This window comes from Alexandromys fortis, unplaced genomic scaffold (assembly GCF_014885135.2).
Source record: "Alexandromys fortis isolate MF-2015 unplaced genomic scaffold, M_Fortis_MF-2015_v1.1 scaffold_30, whole genome shotgun sequence".
NCBI lineage: Eukaryota > Metazoa > Chordata > Mammalia > Rodentia > Cricetidae > Alexandromys > Alexandromys fortis.
In genome coordinates, this window is record NW_026067922.1 from 353266 (window position 1) to 370771 (window position 17506).

General features: G+C 37.0%; 1 protein-coding gene across 1 annotated transcript in view; it reads left to right on the forward strand.

The window, feature by feature from the left end:
* Positions 1–17506, forward strand: part of Atad2b (ATPase family AAA domain containing 2B) — a 134845-nt gene that overhangs the window by 69114 nt on the left and 48225 nt on the right. The window contains exons 14-17 of the mRNA XM_050141885.1: positions 922–1007; positions 5391–5702; positions 8466–8601; positions 10317–10503. Of these exons, the coding sequence (XP_049997842.1) occupies positions 922–1007; positions 5391–5702; positions 8466–8601; positions 10317–10503 (721 nt within the window). The remainder of the gene's footprint in view (positions 1–921; positions 1008–5390; positions 5703–8465; positions 8602–10316; positions 10504–17506) is intronic.

Consider the following 17506-nt stretch of genomic DNA (forward strand, 5'->3'; position numbering starts at 1 on the left):
CCTCCTCCTCCTCCTCCTCCTCCTCCTCTTCCTCCTCCTCCACCTCCTCCTCCTCCTCCTCCTCCTCCTCCACCTCCTCCTCCTCCTTCTCCTCCAGCTCCTCTCCTCCTCCTCCTCCTCTTCTTCTTCTTCCTATTTTATTTACATGTGAGTGTGAATGCCTGTATGTCTGTGTGAGTATAGATGTCAGATCTCCTGGAATTGGAATTACTGACGGTTGTGATCCGCCATATGGGTCTGGGAATTGAACCTAGTTCCTCTAGAAGAGCAGACAGTGTTCTTAACCCCTGAGCTATTTTGCCAGCCCCTCTCCCCTTCTCTGATGTTTCCTGAACCTTGGAGTGGGGTTGGGGGCGGATGGAGTCTCACTTTCATTGCCCAGGTTCAGCCGCCAGGAATGTGTCAATGCTTAGAGGCGGATTTAATTGTAAGTTATAGGGCCAAAGTACTTCGGTACTTCTGCTTTGATATAGACAAGTATCAGTTTGAAACATCTAAAAACAGGCTAAACACAGATTTTGACCCTACCAGTATAGGGGGAATAAAATGACTCTAAAAGTTTTACTATTGTATAACATTTGTATGTACACCCTTACCTACCCTCTAATAATTTAAAAAAATGATATGGTAGGAAAGTAAAAACTTTGTTTTAAATTTTCATCATACATTAGTGATTTACTTACTGTTTTATGCCACCACTAAAGTTTCTTTACCTCTTAGAACATTATCTGTCTCAAACTTGTGAAACAGGGACAAAAATTTTAGTTTTTATAACTCATGGGTTAACGTGAATGTTAAGGTGTTTAAGTTTCTTTTAAAACGAACAACAGCTTGGTGTGCGGTTGCAGTCAGAATTTGTTGTAGCTAATACACAAGAAGTCAGTGCTGTTTTATGCCACTGTACTCTTCTTCTTAGGCCAGAAAACACATCTTACAGATCCACACCAGGGACTGGAATCCAAAGCTGTCTGATGCTTTTTTAGGAGAATTGGCAGAAAAATGTGTTGGTGAGTGCTCCTATTTGAATTCTGTCATTGCTTGTTCTGCTCAGCACCCCTTCCCCTGATTTTGAAATGTGAATTACAGTTATGTCTTTAACTGTGTGACAGATGGCTCTGCATTCATATTCAGAAATTATAGAAATATTTCACTTTAAAGTTTGAACACTTCTTAGTTGAATTTTTATATCAGGTGTTTGAACAAAGCTTAGTAGTGACATGGCTTCCACAGAATGCTGACTATCCTACCTACATAGTGCTACTGTGTCTCCTTTTAGACATTATCCCGTCCTAGAAATTTTACCAGCAGAAATAAACCTAAGAGAAAAAAGGACCATGTAGATGGCAGGGCTGCACTCTCCTATGCTTTTATGGACAGGATGAATGGGCTCAGAAATAGCCCTATGATCTAGAAAGAAGTTGGGTGGGAGGATTTGTCAAAATATTTACTGGCATTCGCCAGTATTGCCTCAAATATAAAACTTTTCAATTTAATTTGAATTTATCAGAGTGGAAAACCTCACCCACAGAGTGAATAAGCTTTACTGTCCTAAAAGAATGAGAGCCTTATAAGCACAGGAGATGGAACTCACATCTTTCTTACTAATTAGGTTCGAAATAAGAGATCAGTAGTAAGTAGCTGAATATACACAAAGGAAATTTCCCTTCCTCCTGGCACGAGAGCATGCACCAAACCTGGTTCATGTTTTCCTTTCAGACTCTGAAAAATATAAAAAACAAATAAACAAACAAAAACTACCTGTCTCCATGAACATTTTAAGCATTATGAAGAAATCCCTCAAATAAATTCACTAATAACATCTACTGGGAAAACTTTAAAGTTACCAAAACCTAAAGAACAGCTTAGTTAAAAAAAATCATTGTGATCCACTATCAAATAAATAATTAAAACTTAAATAGAACATTAGTCCATTCAGTTAGCTACATCCGAATTATCCTCTTCATCCACAGGGACTTCCATCTCCGAAGCAGCATCCCTCAGCTTTTGAGCCACAAAGACCTCGACATCTTCTGGTGAGGAGAAAACGTAAATCTCTCCAGCACTACTTCAGTTTAAGCTTTGCCTGGTATAAGAGAGCATGCGCCAAACCCATTTCATGTAAATTTGGCTTGATCTTTGCAAAGCCTTGTGCTGCTTTATGGGAGAGGGTGGTGCTTGGTTAAAAACAAAACAAAAACCAGTCTTTCCCCTTTTGAGAGATTTATCCCCCTCTACTTTATCATATTATGGTATTAGAGTTCAGATCAGACTGGGGAAATTTTGTAATTTTTTTTTCTGTGAATCTATCGCAGAATGATCCTTAACTGAAGTATGCATAAGTCTTCAGGAAGTTAGAAATCCCTAAGAGAAGCTATTCTAAAATCCCTATTTCTTACCTTCCATTTGAGATGACACACTGCAGTTTAATCCTTCAGCCTAAATATTAGAATCTTAGTTTCCATTTGCTTCCAAAAGTCAATCAGTACTCCTCCCTTTTCCAAGTAATCTATTTTAGCTTGTATTTGGTCTTTAAAAATTGTTTATGATATAATTTCTTACTGGACTGAAAAATTTCTCCTGCTTTTCCCCTTTCCATGGGGTGGCAGTATAGTATGTAAATTTGTGTATTAGCTTCCTGGAGAGTGACTTAAAAATCCACTGTAATTAAATGACTATGTGTTCACTTTTGGCATTTATTTCAGTTAAGAAACCAGTTCATGTTAAAAATAGTCAAATGCAGGTTTTAAAGTAGGAATAGAATAATAATAAATATTAAATTAATTTTGAATATTAGTTTATATACCCCAAATGTGTTTCAACATGTATGGTTCAGTTCAGTGAAATCTATGCCTAACTAAAGATTTTGAAGTCTTGATGAATATCTGCAAGGATAATTGGCCTTTTATAGACTATGGGTTTGATAACTTTTACCTTGAAATAACATGGAGGTTTTTACATGTATATCAGGTATGTTTTTTTAAGTAGTAAAGAAGAAAAAGATATCAAGAATGTTTTCACAAGTGATAGGAACTTATAACTAGTAAAATGATTAACTATTTTTTATTTATTTTCAATGAGAGGCTTAAAACAAAGAAATCATGTTTATAAAGTAATCTGTATTGTGGGCCTACATTTTGTTTAAAATTGTTTAGGAAAGCCTCAGCCAGGTGATAGTGGTGAACGCCTTTAATTCCAGCATTTGGGAGGCAGAGGCAGGTGGATTTCTGTGATTTCAAGGCCAGCCTGGGCTACAAGAGTGAGTTGCAGGATAGCCAGAGCTGTTACACAGAGAAACCCTGTCTCAAAATATCATTAAAAGAGAAAGAAAGGAAGGAAGGAAGGAAGGAAGGAAGGAAGGAAGGAAGGAAGGAAGGAAGGAAGGAAGGAAGGAAGGAAGACTTTGACCCTTTTTCAGTCTTCAGAAAAAATGGAACTTGATAGTAATACAAATGAATCGTTTTCCTTCGCTTCTACCTATTTGTGTTCACCAGAGCATTGCTTAACAGTGGGGAAGTCTGGGTTTTGAGAAGGGATGCTTCTGTGTTACAAATCAACTTTTAACTCTTAGAAGATTGTAGTACTTCCAGCCTCACCTGTTTTCTAAACCAGAACTCTGGAGAGAACACATATGTGCTATGAATGCAGTAGGACAAGAGCCTATCTAGGAGACCTCTGTTTATCCAGAGCCGTGATTCTTAGTGTTTGATTCTTCTGTATTTGAATCTAGTGAAGCATGTATTAAGTGAGTGGTTCTAAACATTTTCCGAAATACAGACTTAAAATTTTAAGCCCTCAGAGACTGTAATTCACTGTTGTGGAGCCTGAGAGTTTGTATTTATGTTTCCATTTTGTTGTTCATTCTGATGATTTTTTAAGTTGAGAATCATAGAAGTCTGAAACACTTTCTCACAAGCAAATGTAAAAAAAATATTTCTTATCTTTCCTCGTTTATTGGTTGTGATAAACTACTGAAAATTTACTTTAGATAATGGGGTCTGTTATTGTTAATAAACTCATTAGGAGAGAATGAATAGTATATTGCTGTTGTATATAATTAGCCTGGTATTATGGCAACCACAGAATGTTACATTTTTGAAGAATTTGTGGCTAATTCTATAGTTGCTGTTTCATCTCACTGGCCTCTGAGCTTTCACTGTTAACTTGAGCCTCTTTGTAAAGAGAACCTCTGCATGTTCATTAACTGTGTAGATGTATATAAGAAACAGAAATGTGGTTGTTCTTATTTGACGATGGTAGTTTATTTTTTTTTACAAAATTCACTTATTTGTGTTTATTTTCCTCTTTTTAAATTGATGCAAATATTCTCTATTCATTTTGTTATAAGAGTGTAACAATTGTATGTCGAAGAAAAATATACTTTGAAGATTTACTAATGGAGAAATAGTGCTTGAGTTTAGGGCACAATGCTCTAACGTTTTCAAATGCCTCCCCCTGCTGGCCTGACCGATAAATGTGACCAAGTGAAACTTAATTTAATTGCTGATAGGAAAAGCCAGTTTGTGGCTAATCTGAAGGATCCTCCCTCCCTCCCTTTCTGTTGTTCTCATTTGCGACAGGGACCTTTAGCAGATCATTTTTTTTGTAAAGTATATGTTTATTAGGACTAAATGGATGTATGATGTTAGTTAGTGTGGGAAAACTGGAAAGCTTTTTCTTTAATCCTAATTCCTTTAGCCTGTGGAGCTGGTGGGTGGATTACAGTGCTGTGAATAGCTGAATGTTAACTGCTATTACACTGTAATTATGAATTACAGTGAATTATGAACTAGAGTGAATTATGATGTTTTGAAGCCTCTGCTTATGCATACCTTTGTACCATTTTTTTCATGTATTTAGAAATTAGTAATGTTAAGCCAGGAGTGGTGACACATGCCTGTAATCCCAGGTACTTGGGAGGCCAGAGCAGGAGAATCACAAGTCTCAGCTTAAGGCTAGCTGGACAATTTAGTGAGGTCTCATCTCAAACTAAAATCAAAGAAGGATTAAGGATGTGTTCAGTAATATAGGTTAAAGTACTGACTAAGAATAGTGATGAAAGATTGAAATGAAATTGTAATTCTTTGAAAAATTGTGCTGAAGAAAGCTGTATATTATAGTCAGCGGTTTTTGACACATAATATAGGACTTTTTGTATTAATATTATTAATTTATAATTTCGTTAAATTAAAATACTTAAGAACATTTTCAGATTTAAGTACTTAGCCCTTATGTGAACATTTTTATCAGATAATTTTAAAGTGTTAATTTTGCTAATAAAGTACTGTATAATTGCTAATTTGTGTCATTATTTTAGAACGAGGTATGTGCATTAGCAAACTGTAATGGTACTTAGAACTTAACTTTGTTGCTTTTCTTCTTCTGTGCATTAGGCTACTGTGGAGCTGACATCAAGGCCCTGTGTACTGAAGCTGCCCTGATTGCCCTTCGGAGGCGGTACCCTCAGATCTATGCTAGCAGTCATAAACTGCAGCTGGATGTTTCCTCGATAGTGCTCAGTGCCCAAGACTTTTACCATGCGATGCAGAACATTGTGCCTGCTTCCCAACGTGCTGTGATGTCTTCAGGACAGGCACTGTCCCCGATTATAAGGCCATTACTAGAAAGAAGCTTCAGCAACATCTTAGCAGTTCTGCAAAAAGTATTTCCTCATGCAGAAATTAGCCAGAGCGACAGGAAAGAAGGTACTGTAAACTACAGTTTATATTGTGAAAATAAGAAAAAAGTGTCCTCATAAGATTAGTTAGGACTTTATTTCAGTAATCACTGTTTCATAACTTGCATTTTGCCTGTATATGGTGGTTGCCCTGAATGTTTCTTCACTAGAGATACTTTTACCTCTATCGATGCTCAGACCAAACGGGCGACCCTGTCCTCAGATTGTCTCCTCAGACTGCAGGATTGATCCTCAGACTGCAAATGTCTCCACCAAACCTCAGGCTGCAATGAGCTCCTGTTTCCTCCCATCTTACATTCCTCTGTCCCAACCATATCACTTCTTTCTCCACCTCCCTAGTGCTATGATGAAAAGCATAGGCTCCCAACTGCTGGGATCACCTTTCTGTGAGCTCTGTTTTCTATTGTAGACTGAATCAATTTCTTGTAGCCCAGGGTGGCCTTGAACTAACAGAGATCTGTCTGCCTGTCACCTAAGTCATGGGATTAAAGGTGTGTGACATCACTGCCTAGCGTCTAGTGACTTAGTAAGTACTCTGATCTTCAGGCAAGCTTTATTTGTTAAAACATAAGTAAAATATCACTACAAACCTGATTGTCCATGGTTTTAAATTTTTAAGCTTCAAAATTAATTAGAGTTTTGACCTGAGATTAAATCAGAGCACCTTTTTAAACAGTCACCTATTTTCATGGGGGGAATAAAAGAAATTTATGCTGGGGATGTAAGTCAATGAGAAGCATGCTTGTCTAGCTTGCTTGAAGTCCTGATTTAGTTCTCTGTTTTGTGTAAATTGTACATAGTAGTGTACACCTGTAATCCCACTACCGGAGAGGTGGAGGAAGCAAGATCAGAAGTTTGAGGTCATTTGGAGGGTCAGGCCAGCATTACTACATGAAACCTTGTCTCAAAGGAAAAGAGAAAGGAAGAAAGAAATTTAGGTTTATGTTGAAATCAAATAAGATCTATTAAATTAGAAGGGGAAGTAGTAGTTTTATTTGTTTGTTTGTTTGTTTAAGACAGGGTCTCACTATGTAACCCCAGCTGACCTAGGACTCACTGTGTAAAGGTGTGTTCCTGGTATGAAATAATGTATTTTGATGATTTTATTTTTAAGCATGTGTTTGTATGTGGGCACATACACTTGAAGGCAGGTGCCTAAAGAGGCCAGAGCTCTTGGATCTCCATGGAGCCCAAGTTACATACAGGCAGTTGTGAGCTGCTTGATGTGGGTGCTGGGAACTAAATTTAGGTCCTCTGCAAGATCAGTATGCAGTATGCATTTTCTTTTTAAAGATTTATTTTTATGGAGGCTGTATAGCAGGCTTTCTTGGCCTTCCAGCCCCCAAATCTTGACACAGGAACTTTTTAATTATGAAAGCTCGGACTATAGCTTAGGTTTGTTTTACTAGCTCTTACAACTTAACCCATTTCTATTCATCTGTATGTTGCACCATGACTTGTAGCTTTTACCTCTCCTCCTGCATGTCCTGTTCCCTCTTCGTCTGACTGGCAACTCTACCTTTCTTCCCAGAGCTCTCTCTGCCTAGATATTGGCCAGTTAACTTTTTATTAAACCAATCACAGTGACGTATCTTTACACAATACAATCAAATACCTCATATCATGACTGGAGATGATAGCTCAGAAAGGTTAAGAGCAGTGACTGCTTTTCTTGAGGTAATGAATTCAATTCCCAGCAACCACACAGCCATCTATAATGAGATCTTGTGTCCTCATCAGGCATGCAAGCATATATGCAGGCAGAACACTGCATATATAATAAATAAATTTATAATAAATCAGTCTTTAAAAAGATTTATTTTAGCGGAATGGTGGTGGTGCACACCTCTAATCCAAGCTCTTGGAAGGCAGAGGCAGGTGGATCTCTGTGAGTTCGAGGCCAGCCTGGGCTACAAGAGCTAGTTCCAGGAAAGGCTCCAAAGCTACAGAGAAACCTTGTCTTGGAAAAAAAAATATTTTTTTTATATATGTTTATCTGTCTGTGTGAGTATATGCTATATGGAGCCCAGAAGTCATTGGATCCTCTGGTGCTAGAATACAAGTGGTTATTAGCTACTTGACAGATGGGTGCTAGGAACTAACTTTGGTCCTAAGTATTCTTAGCTGCTGAACCATCTTTCCAGCTCCCCCAATTTTTCTTTTTTCTTTCTTTCTTATTTATTTGTAAGAAAGGGTTTAAATAAGTAGCCTTTGCTGGCCTGGAACTTGCTATATAGGCTAACCTTGCCTCAAATTCTCAGAGATCCATCTGCCTCTTCATCCCAAGTGCTAGGATAAAAGTACTCTCCCCACCCTAATGTCATCTTAATTGGGCAAGTTTTTGCTTGAAACATGATGTCATTTCAAAAGTACAGGTCAGTTTGCTATTGTTGCTTTTATAAGAGCTGGCCTTTGCTCAGCTGCCTTATTACCGGAACAGGATATGAAATAGATTGGTTTTGTCCAAATTGAACTCACAGGAGGGGTTTTATGAGGGCACCATTTCTTTCCTAGACTATTAAATTAGCTAAGTCTCCCAAATTACAGCTTTTAGTAAATGTGACTAATTTATCATGGCGATTGAATCATGTTACTTGTATTTATAACTTATTAAAATGCTACAGATTCATTAGTTTGCCCAATTAATCTGTATTTTCGCTAGGTAATATATTAGCTGATGCCACTTGATTTTTAATCTCATTTTCTTTAGCTTTTGCATTGTTACTACACAAATTTATAAGATTCAATTCTTGTGCTTTTCTTTTGACAGATATAGAAACTCTAATTTTAGATGATAGTGAAGATGAGAATACTTTATCAATTTTTGAGATGAATTGTCACTCAGGATCACCAAAGAAACCATCACCAGCTGCTGCTATAACTAAACCTTATCTTCATTTTACAATGTGAGTATATTAAATTTCTTTTAGTTTAGAATGACTTTTTTGCCTTATGTTTAGAACCCAGTGCAGTTTATTGAAGGGTTTTTTTTTTTTTGTCTACACATAATTCTGGAAAGTTGTGTGTGTGTGTGTGTGTGTGTGTGTATATAATTACGTTGCTAGTCAGCTAATTTTCATTTTTCCCAAGAAAAAGAATGTTATATACTAGTTTGTATATTTAAAAAAGGTAGTGTGGTTTTTTTGGGGGGGGGGATTGTGGTAGGGAAGGATTATTACCTTTGAAAATCAACTATTGTCCCTCATTAAGAAATATTTACCACCACCCATGGTGCTTCAACTTTTGATAAGTTTCAGGTGAGTGTTTAGAGATTCCAAAGCTACTAAAGACATTTTGAATTAGAAATCGCTCATTAATTAAACAAATAACATTTTTTTGACAGAGCATTAGTTTTAATTTTCTTTTTCTATTTGCTTTTATCTTTTTACTGTCTGTGTATAGCAACTTTTGTTGTACACTATAATAAACATTTTTCATGCAATGTAATTTTAAATTAAGACAAAGTAATTTTCAAATACTAAATTATGATTACTTCCATTTACATAATTAATTCCATAGTTAAAGGTCACTGAAGTTCCATTCAGGTAAGTCTAGGCCCTGTGTTCAAGAGGCTATGTTATGTGTCCTATTGTTTTTCTCTCTCTTTCTTTCTTTCTTTCTTTCTTTCTTTCTTTCTTTCTTTCTTCCTTCCTTCCTTCCTTCCTTCCTTCCTTCCTTCCTTCCTTCCTTCCTTCCTTTCTTCCTTCCTTTCTTTCTTTCTTTTCTTTTTTTTTCTTGAGATATAGTGTCTCTTTGTATCTTAGGCTAGCCTAGAACTCATATTGTAGTTAGTCCAGGCTTACCTCAAACTAGTGGTAATTACAATATGAGGATCTGAGCTAGAATCCCTAACACCCATATTTAAAGAAAAAAAAAACTTTAGATGTGACTGTGTATACCTGTACACCTGGCATTAAAGGGAAACAAGCAGATTCTGAGAGCTTGCTGGCTTCAACCCTGGCTGAAATGGCCAGCTTTCAGTTTGGTAAGAAGCCCTGTTTGAAGGCCATAGGTAGAAAGTAATAAAAGAAGGAAGGTACCTCTGACATTTTCCTCTGGCTATGCGTGCTCATGCCCATACACCTCACATACACCAACAAATATGTATTTAAAAATAGAAAAAAAAAAAGAATTTGCATTGTCTTTGTCTTAGGCCATAATTTTTGTTTGTTTGTTTGTTTGTTTATTTATTTATTTATTTAGGTTTTTCGAGACAGGGTTTCTCTATAGCTTTGGGGCCTTTCCTGGAACTAGTTCTTATAGAGCAGGTTGGCCTCCAACTTACAAAGATCCACCTGCCTCTGCTTCCCGAGTACTGGAATTAAAGGCGTGCACCACCACTGCCCAGCCATAATTTTTTTTTAAATGCTGTGAAATGAAGCCCTGAATACCCTGTATTTAGAAACTTAAAATTCATCTTTATTACATTCTTTAAAAGATTTATTTATTTATTTATTTATTTATTTATTTATTTATTTATTTATTTATTATGTTTAGACTGTTCTGTGTGCTTGTTTATCTGCAGGCCAGACCAGACCAGAAGAGGGCACCAGATCTCATTATAGATGGTTGTGGGCCATGTTCAGAATATCTAATTTTTAAATAATTTTTGTGTCTACAGGTCACCATATCATCAGCCAACCTCTTATAGGCCTCGTTTGTTGCTGTCTGGAGAACGAGGTTCAGGTCAGACTTCTCACCTTGCTCCAGCACTTCTGCATACACTAGAAAGGTTCTCTGTCCATCGACTCGACCTCCCAGCACTTTACTCAGTCAGTGCCAAAACACCTGAGGAATCATGTGCACAGGTAGGTTTGTCTCGCCACTGTGCACATAGTGTGTAAGCCGAAGATTGTTCAGAGGATGGTGAATATTAACTTTTCATTAATTATTCGTTAATATTCTTATGTTAGTATGGTGTGTAGTACTTTAAAAATGAGTTCATTTTTTTCTATGATACTTCCTTACTGAAAATGTAATATCTTGTAGAAAGGAAAGAAAAGCATTTCTCTCCTCTTTGGTTCCTTTTTTCAAAGTTGAGTCTTCAGAGATGTTTTAGATTGTCTTTACTTAGAGCCTCATAATAGGAATTGGAATAATGTTTTGTTGAGGTGTCAAAAAAAATTGATTTATAAGAATAGTGATCATAATTCAACTGTGGATGTTTATATTTGTAGTTTAGTGTTTTTCTTACTTGATTTTTAACTCTTCTGAAGTTCTTATGGCTTCTGAAGCAGTATTCTAAAATGGAGCTATTTATATTTGCTGCAGGTTTTTTTTTTTTTTTTTTTTTTAAATTTTTCGAGACAGGGTTTCTCCGTAGTTTTTGGTTCCTGTCCTGGAACTAGCTCTTGTAGACCAGGCTGGCCTCGAACTCACAGAGATCCGCCTGCCTCTGCCTCCCGAGTGCTCGGATTAAAGGCATGCGCCACCACCGCCCGGCTGCAGTTTTTAAATATGCCCAAAAATACAATGCAAATAGTATCATTCTGGAACTAGAGAGGAGTGAGGGAAATAAATTTTGGGGCTAAGTGGGACCATGTTGTAACCATTTCTGTATCTCTGCAGAGTGTCTACATATTGGGAGATCATTAGAGTTTTCCCCTTCTCTCTCTCGCTTTTTTTTCTTTCCATTTTCATGTCTGTGTGTGCATTTGTGTCTGCATGTTTGTGGGCATGATTATGGATACAAGTGCACCTGGAGTCCTGAGATTGATGTTTGGATATGTCCTGGGTAGTACTTCACTGTTACTCATTGAGCTAAGATCTCTCAACCAGATCCAGAGATTGCCACTGTAGATAATCTTAGTAGCTAATTTGCTTTGGAGGTCCCTTGTCTCTGCCCCCTGAGGCTAATACTAAAGGTAGGCCATCATGCCCACTCAGCATTTGCATAGGGTCTGGTGATCTGAACTTGAGTTCTTGGCTTATTTGGCAAACACTTGACTACAGAGCCAACTCTCCAACCTTATTTTTGAACCGTTGCTCAGACTGCCATGGAACTCCTGATCTCAGGTGTCTGATAGCATGCTAACCAGGAGTTGCTTGTTAAATATTTTAATATTGGTATTTCCAGTAAATAAAATGAATGTCACTTTGTACTTGAATGTTTTGCCCATTTTTATATGGCTTGTATACCTTGTGAGGTGGCACCTATAAATACTTGATGACTGTGCTGTAATTATTTAATTGAAAGTTATTATCAGATGGGGCATTTTCACCAAGAAGTATGTTTTTGTTAAACAGTTCATAGTGGTATCAACTTAATTTGTCTTTTATCCACAATTCTTTGCTTATGAATAGCACTTCTTCTAAAGCTTTGTTGACGGCTTCTATCTAAACCTGTAGTCTGAATATAAAGCTGTACACCAGTGTTTTGCTTCCAGTTCAATACATCCTAGCTGTGAGCTTTGCCCAGTAATATTTACTTTTATGTTTGTTCTTTTTGGATAGGAGAAATTTTTTGCAGGTTGTACATGTAAGAGAATTATTCAGTGTCACTTAAAGAAAATCCAAATGCTGTACTAAGAAAGTAAAAATTACCAAATTTAACTTCAGAAAAGAGAGACTCTCAACAGCACTAACTGTGGAAGAAGAAAAAGTGTCAAAAGCACTCAATCTGGGTGATTTCATAGGTGAATTATTTTACTTCACTTTGATTTCTAAACAGTTCCAAGCTTAGGGAAATAGGAAAGCTGAGAGATTGTCAAAAACAGCTACCATAAACCTTTCAAATAAATACAGAATGCTAAAGACCAAGCTCATTTAGGGAATTGTCATAAAGAAAACGTCATTAATGGAGACTGTTACTAAAAAAAAAAATGAGACAGACTATTATTAAGACACACAAGATTGAATCAGACATTGGGGGAATTAAATATTGGAAAGGATATGTTAAATATTGACTATGATGTTGCCAAGACCAAAAACACTGATGATGACAAGTTATGCTGGAGAAGATGTGGGGTAAAGGGAACACTCCTTCATTGCTGGAGGGAGTGCAAACTGGTACAGACTCTTTGGATGTCAGTGTGGAGATTTCTCAAAAAATTAGGAAACAACCTTTCTCAAGACCCAGCAATACCACTTTTGGATGTATATCCAAAGGTTGCTCAATTGTACCACAAAGACATGTGTTCAACTATGTTCATAACAGCATTGTTTATCATAGCCATGTTGAAATATGGAGCGGCGGTGGGGCTGCGTCCCCAACACCCCAGCCGCTTGGCTAGCTTATGCCCGAAATAACACACAAACTGTATTCATTTAAAGAACTGCTTGGCCCGTGAACTCTAGCCCTTACAGGCCAATTCTCGCACCTGGACTAGCCCATTTCTAATGATGTGTGTAAGCACCCCAAGGTGTGCTTATCGGGAAGATTCTAGCCTAAGTCCATCGTGGGTTGCAGCTGCCTGGGAGAGCAGAGCATGGCGGCTGTCCGGTCCCTCTGGAAGCAGCACAGAGTCTGACCTCACTTCCTCTTCCGCCCAGAATTCTATTCTGTTTACTCCTCCCATCTATGTTCTAACCTATCAGGGCCAGCCAAGCAGTTTCTTTTATTGCTCAGCCAATGAAATCAACAGATTGATATGTGACACTCCCACATCATAGCCAGAACCTGGAAACAACCTAAATACCCCTCGACCGAAGAATGGATAAAGGCAGTACATTTACATAATGGAGTACTGCACAGAGGAAAAAAAATAATGACATCTTGAAATTTGCTTGCAAATGAATGGATCTAGAAAACATCATATTGAGTGAGGTAACTCAGACCCAGAAAGACAAATATAATATGTACTCACTCATAATTGGCTTTTAGACATAAAGCAAAGAAAAACCAGCCTACAATTCACAATCCCAGAGAATTTAGACAACAAAGAAGACATTCATGGATCTAATCTTCATGGGAAGTTGAAAAGGACAAGATCTCCTGAGTAAATTGGGAGTGTGAGGATCACTGGAGAGGATGAGAGGGGAACTGAGAAAAATATATAGCTCAATAAAAACATTTTTTTAAAAAAGAGCTAGTTGAAAAAATTTTTTAAAAAGATATGAAGATACTTGTACTTAGCATGAGGTTGTATTAAAATAAATACATTACATAGGCTTAGTAAACAGTACTCTCAACACAGCTGTAATTATGGGTGCTATTTTTATTACTTCTAAGATTAAAATAAGAATGCTATAAATTATTTTCAGCTAAATTATTTATTTATTTTAAGTGTAATCCCATTTATAATCCCACTATAATCTAGAAGGAGCAACCTAACAAGATTTCTTTTTCTTCTAGATAATAAACATGAGAGTCACATGGTGAATTATAGAGAAAAAAGTACAATAAAGGAACTTTGCTAGGTTTTTATACCAGGATGGCAATAATACTGCTTAGGAATAGACAAAATGATAGGACCAAAAATTTCATAACTTGACCTCTGTAGAAATAGTATATAATGATGGTGGTCACTACAAATACAGTTCATATCAGTAATATGGTCATGGAAAACTGGCTGTCCTTAACAGGGACAATAGAAAAAAATAATTCCATTTCTTATTTGTTTGTATATGTAAATTCTAGGTTAGCCTTGAAAGTGCAAAAGAACTAGGAGAATTAACAAGATCCATATACTTATCATCATTTGCCTAAGAAATTAGTTTCTAAACAATGTACAAAAACTAGAACTCAAAGGAACTTGACACAGAATTTGAACTTCATATAGCAAATATATTCTTTAAATAAAATTGGCATAGCCTGGTGAAAAATTTATTTTTGATACAGATATTAAGAACAAGTTTCTTAAAAAATAAATAGTATTTAAATCAGAAAAAAAAGAATAAAGTCTAACATAAAAATTTGCAGAACATAGCAAGGTATAGTGGTACACTCCTAAATATATCAACATTCTGGATGTTGAGGCAGGAATATCAAGATTGATATAAGATGAACCTAGACTATATTGTGCATACCTATCTTACTAGCTTCTCACTTCTGCCAAAAAAAAAGAAAGAAAAAAGAAAATTTACTTTATATTTATAAGTAGAAAAAAATAACCAACTAAAAAAGATTTTTACTTTTACATGTAAAAGAAAGTTACAAGATTTGTTTAGAGTTACTAAAAACAACTTAATTATGGAAACACTGGATATGCTAGATATTTGTATTTAGTTAAATGAAAATGTAAATTTATTTGACTATTTCAGGGCATTGTTAGGCATTTTTTTACACAAAATTTAAAGTAATATATACCTTTGAGCCAGAATTATGTATTTGTGAATTTTTTCCCCAAAAGATCTGTTAACTACCCGTTGTCAGGTGCATAAAGATATGTATCCATGACTTTGTGCATACTGACAAACCAAATAATTCATAAACTGAAAGTTCCTTAATGGAGGACGGGTAAAGCGGGTATGTGTAGCTTATGATATGCTGTGAAGTCAACAGAGATGAGGGTGTTTTACACAGGTTGATAGGAAAGTGAAGAAGGCATGCAAATAATTCCTAAAATCTATTCATAAATGGTGCTTTGATTTAGGAGCAGAAATTTGTGTAGTTGGAAATGATTAAACTTTAGTGTTTGTTTCCTATATGTCTTATGTTTTAGTTTTGTGGTGATGAGGATCTCCTAGGTCCTTGTGCATATTGACCGATGCTCTTTTGTGGAACCAGTTTTTCAGCCAACTTTATAAATGCAGATTATGATTACAAATATAAAGGAGAAAAGGTCTCACCTAAAATTGCAACTATTGTAGTGTTTTTAACTTTTTTTTATTTTATGGCATTTATATTTGACTGTATCAAGCAAGTGAAAGATGAAATAGCTTTGAAGGAGCTAGGTGTGGTGTTGTCTCTGTATTCCCAGTTACTTAGAAGTTGAAGCAGGAGGATCATTTCAGCCCTGATGTACAATACAAGATGAGCGAGGGTAGTTTAGTGAGGTTTTCCTTACCTCTGCTTTTTCTTTGTGTGTGTGTGCGCACGATGGTACCCATCGAGGCCAGAAGCTAGTCTGCAGCATCATTTCTCAGGTGCCTCCAACTTTGTTTTTGAGATAGGGTCTCTTACTGGAACCTGGGATTGTATGATTAGGCCATGTTGACTGGCCAGAGAACTCAATATCCTCTCGTTTCCACCTCCCCAGCAATGGAATTAAAAGTGCATGCTCCCATGTGTGTCTTTTGATGTTTGTGGCAGGGGTCAAAGTGAGGTCTCCATGCTTGATGTTAAAACTGTCTTTCCCATCTGTCACCAAAATCTGTCTCTTTAAATAATGAAACAAGAAACAAGACCAATTTGGTGGGTTGTCTTGGCTAAATCCTATAATCCCAGCACCCTGGAGGGCTGAGGTAAGGATTTCCACAAGGTCCAGCACAGCTTGGAAAAAAGTCACATTAAAAGAGAACCATTTTTAAAAAGAGAGGACCTCTGTTCTGCAGTTGTCTGGTGTGTTTGCTGTGTGTCTAGAGATTCAGATTACAGGTTTGTGTAGTAAAGCATGAGTAAGCAGTACTCAGGACGCCTTGTGGTGAACTGCAGCTTCATAGTACCAGGAGTATAGGCTTTGTTAAGAAAGAATCATACTTGGCTAAATAGGTATTCTAACTTTATATTTTTTGTTCTTTTTCATTTTTGGCTTTCTTTTTTTTTTCTCTCCATGTTGATGGGAAAAGTAGAAGGAGAGAGGTATTCTTTGGTAGGAGAAAAAATTATAAAGATCCTTGGTTTTCACCCTTTGGTTGTATACTGAGAAAACTCAGTACAGCTGAGGGGCTTCTTAGAACTCATGCTTAAATAAGGTCTTACCTGGAGCTGTGCAATGGGATCTTCTAGACTCACTGAACATTGCCAGGGAGTAGGTAATCACTGTTTATTTGTGTCTTAAGATTTTTTCCCTCCCTCCCTCCCTCCCTCCCTCCCTCCCTCCCTCCCTCCTCTTTCTTCTTTCTTGCTTCTTTTGTGGGTGGGGGTTTGAGACAAGGTTTCTCTGTATAGACTTGTTTTGAACTCACTCTGTAGACCAGGTTGGCCTCAAGAGACCCACCTGCCTCTGCTTCCCAAGTGCTGGGATTAAAGGAGTACACCACCTGGCACAATTTTTTAAATTTATAAATGTAGTAGTTCTTGAACAATGTATCCAAAAAAGAGATTGTTATTTAATAAGACTAATTCCTATTTTTAAATTTATCTATCTATCTATCTATCTATCTATCTATCTATCTATCTATCTATCTATCTATCTATTTTGTATACAGTGTTCTGCCTGCAGGTCAGAGAGAGCACCAGATCTCATTACAGATGGCTATAAGCAGTTATATGGTTGCTGGGAATTGAACTCAGGACCTTTGGAAGAGCAGTCAGTGCTCTTAACCACTGTGCCATCTCTCCAGCCCCCAAGTCTAATTTTTTAATAACTCAGAAAGGTCAGCAAATCTGATTGTAAATTGATACGAGAACATTCTAGGGTAGAGAGTGTGATTCAGGTACATATAAAAAGTTGCTTTCTTTGGTATCCCTTCCTTCCTTTTTGCCTGCTTGCCTGCCTGCCTGCCTGCCTGCCTGCCTCTCTGCCCTGAGGATCAACTCTTAAGTAATGGTGTAACTGAAGGGTTAGTCTGTGGCAAGTTGTTGTTGTTGTTTTTTTCTTTGTGTAACAGCCCTAGCTGTCCTAGAAGTAGCTCTGTAGACCAGGCTGGCCCCAACTCACAGAGATCTGCCTGCCTCTGCCTCCCGAGTGCTGAGATTACAGGTCAGTGCCACTACCACCCGGCTGGCAAATTACTTAGCATGAGTTTCTCTGATATATGTGATTTTTT